The 6,455-nt window shown below is 56.6% G+C and overlaps 1 protein-coding gene across 1 annotated transcript in view; it reads left to right on the top strand.

Moving 5' to 3' along the window:
• The window catches only part of LOC107139667 (cytokine receptor common subunit beta-like), an 18,193-nt gene extending 14,941 nt beyond the window's left edge, over positions 1-3,252 (top strand). Inside the window, exon 11 of the mRNA XM_048808006.1 lies at positions 97-3,252. Coding sequence (XP_048663963.1) covers positions 97-1,350 — 1,254 coding nt within the window. The 3' untranslated portion in view covers positions 1,351-3,252. The remainder of the gene's footprint in view (positions 1-96) is intronic.
• The last annotated feature ends 3,203 nt before the right edge of the window (positions 3,253-6,455 follow it).

Below are 6,455 nucleotides of genomic sequence, written 5' to 3'. Positions count from 1 at the left end.
GGCGGTGGGCAGGCAGCTTGGCCCTGGTTCTGGTGGCTTGCCAGGAGCAGGGTGCTGTGGACAACCTTGAACTAAGTATCATGAATGGACATGTGATCCCTGGTGGCATCAACTCGGTCCAGTGCCCCTTGGTGGGGCTGCTCCCCGTGCTCTCCGGTGCTGGCTGTGGGGGGTCGTGGTCCTGCCCCCTGGGCACCTGCCCCTCCTGCAGGAGCACCTGGGTCTGCACAGCTGTCTGCATGGCTGCCTCTGTTCTCCCACAGGGTGCCCTCTAAGGATTTTGGAGACTGTGAGGTGTCACCTCTCACCATAGAGGACCCTCAAGTGTCCTGCCATCCACCATCTGGGCCCGATACAACCCCAGCTGCCTCGGGGCTGCCCACGGAGACACCCCGCGGCCCCCAGCCGGGCCCAGCAGCCCCCTCAGGCAGGGCTGAGAACCGGCTGCCCAGCTTCGACTTGAATGGCCCCTACCTGGGGCCCCCCCACAGCCGCTCCCTGCCTGACATCCAGGGCCAGCCGGCGCCTCCCCAGAGCCAGGAGCCAGCGCTCACGGGCTCCCTGGAGTACCTGTGCCTGCCCCCTGGGGGACAGGTGCAGCTGGTCCCCCTGGCCCAGGTGATGGGGCAGGGCCAGGCTGTGGACGGGCAGGGCCAGCGCAGCCCTGCGGCCCAGGAGACCCCCTCCCTGGAGTCCAGGGGCGGCCCTGCCCCTCCTGCCCCTGGGCTGGGGGTGGGTGAACAGGACCCAAAGCACAGCCCAGCAGCACTGCCCATGAGCTCTGGAGACTCTGAGGACGCTGGTGTGGACTCTGCCTATGTCACCACGGCAGACCTGGCTCTTGCCCTGCCCACGGGGACCCCATCTGTCTCTCCGGCTCTGCCTCTGAGCCCCCCCTTTGTCCAGAACCCCAGTGTCTGTCCTAGGCCACCAGATGGGCCCCTTGGAGCCCCAGACCCCGGGAAGCCAGGGTTCGAGGGCTATGTGGAGCTCCCTCCAACCATGGGCCAGTGCCCCCAGCCCCCCACGGGCAGTGCTGCCTCTCCTGTGTCCAGCACCCCCATCCTGAGCCCAGGGGAGCCCCGGGAGGAAGTAGCCCTGGGGTCCCCACCTGCCGAGGGGCTCCTTGTCCTGCAGCAGGAGGGTGACTATTGCTTTCTCCCTGGCCTTGGACCTGGGCCTCTCTCACCCCAGCGCAAGCCCTCCTGCCCCGAGCCCTGTCCTGAGGTCAGGGACCCCCGGCAGCCCAAGCCCCACCTGCCAGCCATTCAGCTCTTCAAGTCCCTGAAGCATCAGGAGTACCTGTCCCTGCTTCCATGGGACACCAGCAGGCCTGGGCAGGTGTGCTGAGGCCCGCAGACCTCCCCCAAGCCCCGCCCCGTCCCTGTCATCCCTGCAAGGCCCGGGGCCTTCCATACTGAGATGGAGGGGCCTGGAGAATGCCCAGGCCAGCCTCGGGTCCTCCCCAGACGCCTTCTCCGCCGCTCACCTGTGCGCTCTCTCGCTCTCTCTGTCTCTCTCTCTTACACACACACACACACACACACACACACACACACACACACTTTTCTTTCAAGGTAACTGATTTTGAGGTTCTGGGCTGTTCTAGCTCTACCTCCCTCCCATTTTTTAAAATTCAGATTTCTTGCTTTTTTTTTTCACTCTTTTTTTTTTTATTGATTCAGTTTGGGCGTGATTCGGGGGTCCTAGTGGGCCTCTTCTGAGTGCAGCTGTCTAGTTTGCCTAAGGACAGGTTAGCTGCGTGTCCCCAGCAGATGGGGACCGAGCCTGCTTCTCGCCCAACTGTAGGAGGCACGAGGTTTCAGGTGGGGCCTGGGGTGTCAGACCCTGGTGGGGCACAAGGAATGCGGTCCTCCTAGCAGTCGCAGATAGTCCCCTACCCACCTCAATGGTCACTCAAAAAAATGGAGTGGTGCAGGGGGCATGCCCGGGAAGAGCGTGTGAGGCTGGGAGCTTCTGGGGAGCCCCGCTGGTCCTCGCAGGGATGACTGGGGGAGGGGTCTCATGGGACCAGAAGCCCTTGCAATGTTGAGAACTCACAAATCTGGGTCAGGCCAGGTGGTGGCCACAGTTGTAGCCAGATAGATGTCCCAGAGATGGGGGCTAGGAGGGGAGGGGAGCCCGGAACCCACGTTGCAGAACCCACAACTGTAGAAAAGTTGGGGAAACTGCATTATGAGGAAAAAGGGGGAGATGATCCAAGGGTAGCCAGAAGACTTGCAGCGCAGCCGGGCCAGCTGCCCTCCCTCCAGCCACTGTCTACTGCCGAACGGTGGGGCTTCCGCGTCTGGCCTTAGCCTGGGGAGTTAGGGTTCTATGAAATCTTTGCTTCTCTGATCTACAAATAATAATGGCATTACATGGTCCTCGTGGGCATTACCTGACCACTCTCGAGTTTGCACAGGGTTTTGGATGGATCTTGTCCGTTGCTATTTTTTGCGGGTTAAGCCCATTACGGTTTTTGTTAGGTGGGATCCTCTCCTTGTCTGATGGGGTTTTAAAAACTGTTCTCGGATGGCCTTTCATCCATGGTGCCAGTGACTCTCCCGACCCCCCACCCCCGTTAGTTGTTCGTCCTAAACCTTGTGGGGGGACAACTTGGTGCACTCCGTGTTTGCTCCTCCGTTTGTCGGGGGGACGCCAACTCCTTCTCCTCTTTTGGTGCCAAGTTGACAAAGGCCTTGTCCATGGCAGAGCTGCCTTTGCCTGACTTTTATATCTTTTCCAATTCTTTTTATGTTTTAAGCATTTCATGTAAAATTTTAAGTATTTTGGGACCCACCCACGTGAGACAGGTGTGTCTCTCTGTTTTCCCCAACACAGAGCCGGGCATCTTTGCTGCTTTGGATTGTCCATTTGTGGTCCATGTGTCTGAAATGCACCTTTGTGAGGCAGAAAGTTCTGGAATGGACTTTGTGTTTTCTGGGCTTCCTGTCCTAGCCTCGCTGTCTCCACGGTCCCCACCGTCCTGATGGCCTGGTTCTGTGATTGATTTTGCCAATGGGGGAGGGTGCCGGTTTCCTTTCTCCCTGGGTTCCCTTGCGTTAGAGTTGTGCTGTGGTTGAAGAGAATCGTGAACGACGTCAACAGCCATCGAGCCTCAAATCCGTCAGGGCCTGTTGGTGCCTTCCGTAGAGTTCAGTCTTCGGAAAATGAATGTATTAGAAAGCAATCCCCAAATGCCTGGACATTGTTAAGAGGTGAACATTGTAATAAAATATTTATAATGCTGTTGTGGGGCAGGTCGCTCAGAAAACACACCAAGTCCCAGGTTTGTCCAGACTGAAGAGTCTTTATTTAGCCGGCCAGTTGGTGACTGCCCCCTGCAGGACCCATAACTGTCTCTGCAAGGAACAGCCCTCACCCTGATCCTTTTAGGATATTTAAAGGCAAAAACCACATCTGGGTTGACGTAGCTGCAAGCAAGCAGGGACAGGAGCTGGACTGGGCAGTTAGCGAGACAACTCAATGGGCACATTGGTATTTCCCAAGGGACTTTCCAGGTTGGCACAGCAGCGAGCAAGCAGAAGGGAAGTGGTCAAAATGACCCTAGTTGAGTGCCAGTCAGGGAATGGTCACTAACGTCTAGACAATCTCTGACAAGGTGCATTGCCCAAGAAAAATGGAAACCAAAGAGAACAGTTTTACATGGTATAAGAGCTGCTATTTGAGTTACCCAGTGTGATATGCTAGGTGACTATTAATGGGTACAGAGGCGGGGCTCTCCCACGGGAGGAGCATTTCTTACAAGATACGGAGTCTCGGGGTGAAATGGAGTCCGGTCATTGCCCATGTAGCCTGGCCCATAACAATATAAAGTAAAACTGAACCCAACCCTGTGTCCACGCCTTGGTGGAAAGGGGCCTCCTAGGAGGCGGATTCTGTAAGACAGAAGGACACTTGGTCCCTGGGCCCTGCCGTGACTGCAGGGTCAGTTTGAGGGAGGGCTCTGGTTGGGACAGCGCACCTGCCGAGATCCAGGGTGGCAGACAGAGTGGGGAGCAGGTGGGCTTTTGCAAAACTCCAGGAGAGGGGGAGGAGCACACACCTGAAAGCCATCATTCACTGACATCAATTCAAAGTTACCTGGGCGTCCTGCGGGTGGCCGCTAGTCACAAGAATGCAGAACTAAGGAAGAGACTGAGTTACTCCTAAAATAGCTGAGAGGGGTTGAGAGCTTGTTCCGGACACCCTGATTCAATCTTCATGATCCTCTGATGGAGACGCTGTCCTCATCCTGCTTGGTTGTAGGAGGGAACTAAGGCACAGAGAGGTTATGCAACTTTCTACCAGTCAATCAGCCGGTCAGAAGCAGAGGCAGGATTCAAACCTTGGCCCTCAGGCTCAGAGCCTGCCCTTGGGAGGGAGGCCTTTCCTCTAAAGCTCCACATGTGGATGTGGGATGATCCGGGGTCCAGTGACATTTCCCCTGCCCTGTGTCTCCACATGGCCAGAGGCCACCAGCCTCCCAGAGGCCACCAGCTGGAGGTCTGGAGGGAGGCTGGACGCCTCTGGGAATGTGGAGTCACGGGTGCAGGGATGACATCCCTGGGCACTGGTGTGGGGTTTTGAGGAAACCCCATGTCGAGGGCTCAGGGCTGGGACGCCCCAGCTGACTCAGGGCTGAAGATGGCAGAGAGAGGCCTCACAGTCACAGTAAAGAGTCCCCACACGTCACTAAGTGTCCACGAGGGGAAAACGGCCCAATGACTTGAATGATCCCTAAAAATGACAGATGGCAATAAAGCAAGCTCAAAGGTGGGCTGTCCTCACTGGTGACCAGGCATATTCAAATTCAAATGAGATCCTTTTTTATTTTTGACTCACCAGATTGGTAAATATGGAGGGCGGAGAACTTCTGAGAACATCCAGAATTGGGGGAGGTGTGGGGTACGGTATTCTGATGCCACATTTCCCCCCCCTGGTACTAGGGATTAAACTCAGAGGTGCTTAACTACTGAGCTAAGTCTCCCACTTTTAAAAATTTTATTTATTTATTTATTTAGGTACAGGGGATTGAACCCAAGGGTGCTTAACCACTTTTTTTTTCCCCATTTTTTATTAGGAGACAGAGTCTCAGTAAGTTGCTGAGGCTGGCTTTGAACTTGCCATCCTCCTGCCTCAGCCTCCTGAGCTGCTGGGATGACAGGTGTGCGCCACTGTACCAGGCTTATGCTACTTTTAAAACAGATCACATTTTAGAGTAGTCTTAGGTTCACAACCAAATCGAGAACAAGGTCCACAGGTTCCCACCTACCCCAGCCCCATCTTTCGTTCCCTGTGACCAACACCCTTGCACAGTGGTCTAAGTCTGTCCGGGCTGCTAAAATAAATAAATAAATTAATTAATTAAAAAACAACCCACACAGGCTGATTTATAAACAACGGACATTTATTCCTCCCAGTCCTGGAGGCTGAAGGCCAAGATCAGATGCCACTGAACTTGGTGCCCAGTGAGGGCCGCGGGGTGCCTTCCTTCTGTGCCCTCACTGTGCACAGGGTCTCTCTGGGGTCTCTTTTATAGGGGCCCTAACCCCAACCACGAGGGCAGGGTCCTCTGACCTAGTCACCTCCAACACCTTGTCTCCCCAGACGATGGCCCTGGGTTTAGGATTCCAACAGATGAGACTGGGGTCGGGACACAAGGCTCCACCGGTCCCAGTGGTGGTGTGACATTGGCTCCAACGGGTGGAACTCCGCTGATACATCACGGCCACCAAAGCCCCTCATTTCCACTCAGGTGCACTCTTGGTGTCACGCACTCTACACATTTTGACAAACGGACACCTGCCCAGCCAGCACCCAGAGCAGGGTCACTGCCTGAGGGTCTTCCTGTTCCACAGCTCATCCCTCAGTCCCCAGCCCCGGTGACCACCAATGCCCATACTGTCCCCATGGTCACCTCCTTTCCAGATGGGAGTTAGGGGTTCTAGGTAGCACCAGCATAACCTGGGGGCTCGTTGGCAGTGCCACCTCCCGGGCCTCGCCTCAGGCCCGGGACCCAAAAGCTCTGTCCTAACCAGCTCAGAGGCTGGCCCCAGGCACAGCTACGGAGGACCACCACCCCCTTCGTCACGACGGCCTTCTCGGGACACAGATCATCTCGGGAAGGAGCAGGGCACGGAACAAGGACGGAAAGCAGGTGCTAAGGCCCAGCTGCGGCAGAAGTGGCAGCCACACTCCCAGGGCTGTGGTCACTCTGCAGGCCAGTGCTGGCTTCATTGCTCGGAGAGGGACATTATCCCTGGCCCTTAACACAGACCCAGGCAGAGACATCTGGTCAGGACGTGAGTGTGAGTACCCCCTACCTCCAGGAGTGGGCAGCTGGCCTGGGGAGGGGCCATCAGGAGCCAATACTGGAGAGGAGGTGGTGGTCACCCTCCTGCTGCAGGACAAGGAGCCCCTCGGCGGGGGGGGGCCCCAGGGCTACTTCC

This window comes from Marmota marmota, unplaced genomic scaffold (assembly GCF_001458135.2).
Source record: "Marmota marmota marmota unplaced genomic scaffold, marMar, whole genome shotgun sequence".
NCBI classification, from domain to species: domain Eukaryota; kingdom Metazoa; phylum Chordata; class Mammalia; order Rodentia; family Sciuridae; genus Marmota; species Marmota marmota.
This window is presented reverse-complemented; position numbering and strand designations above follow the sequence as displayed.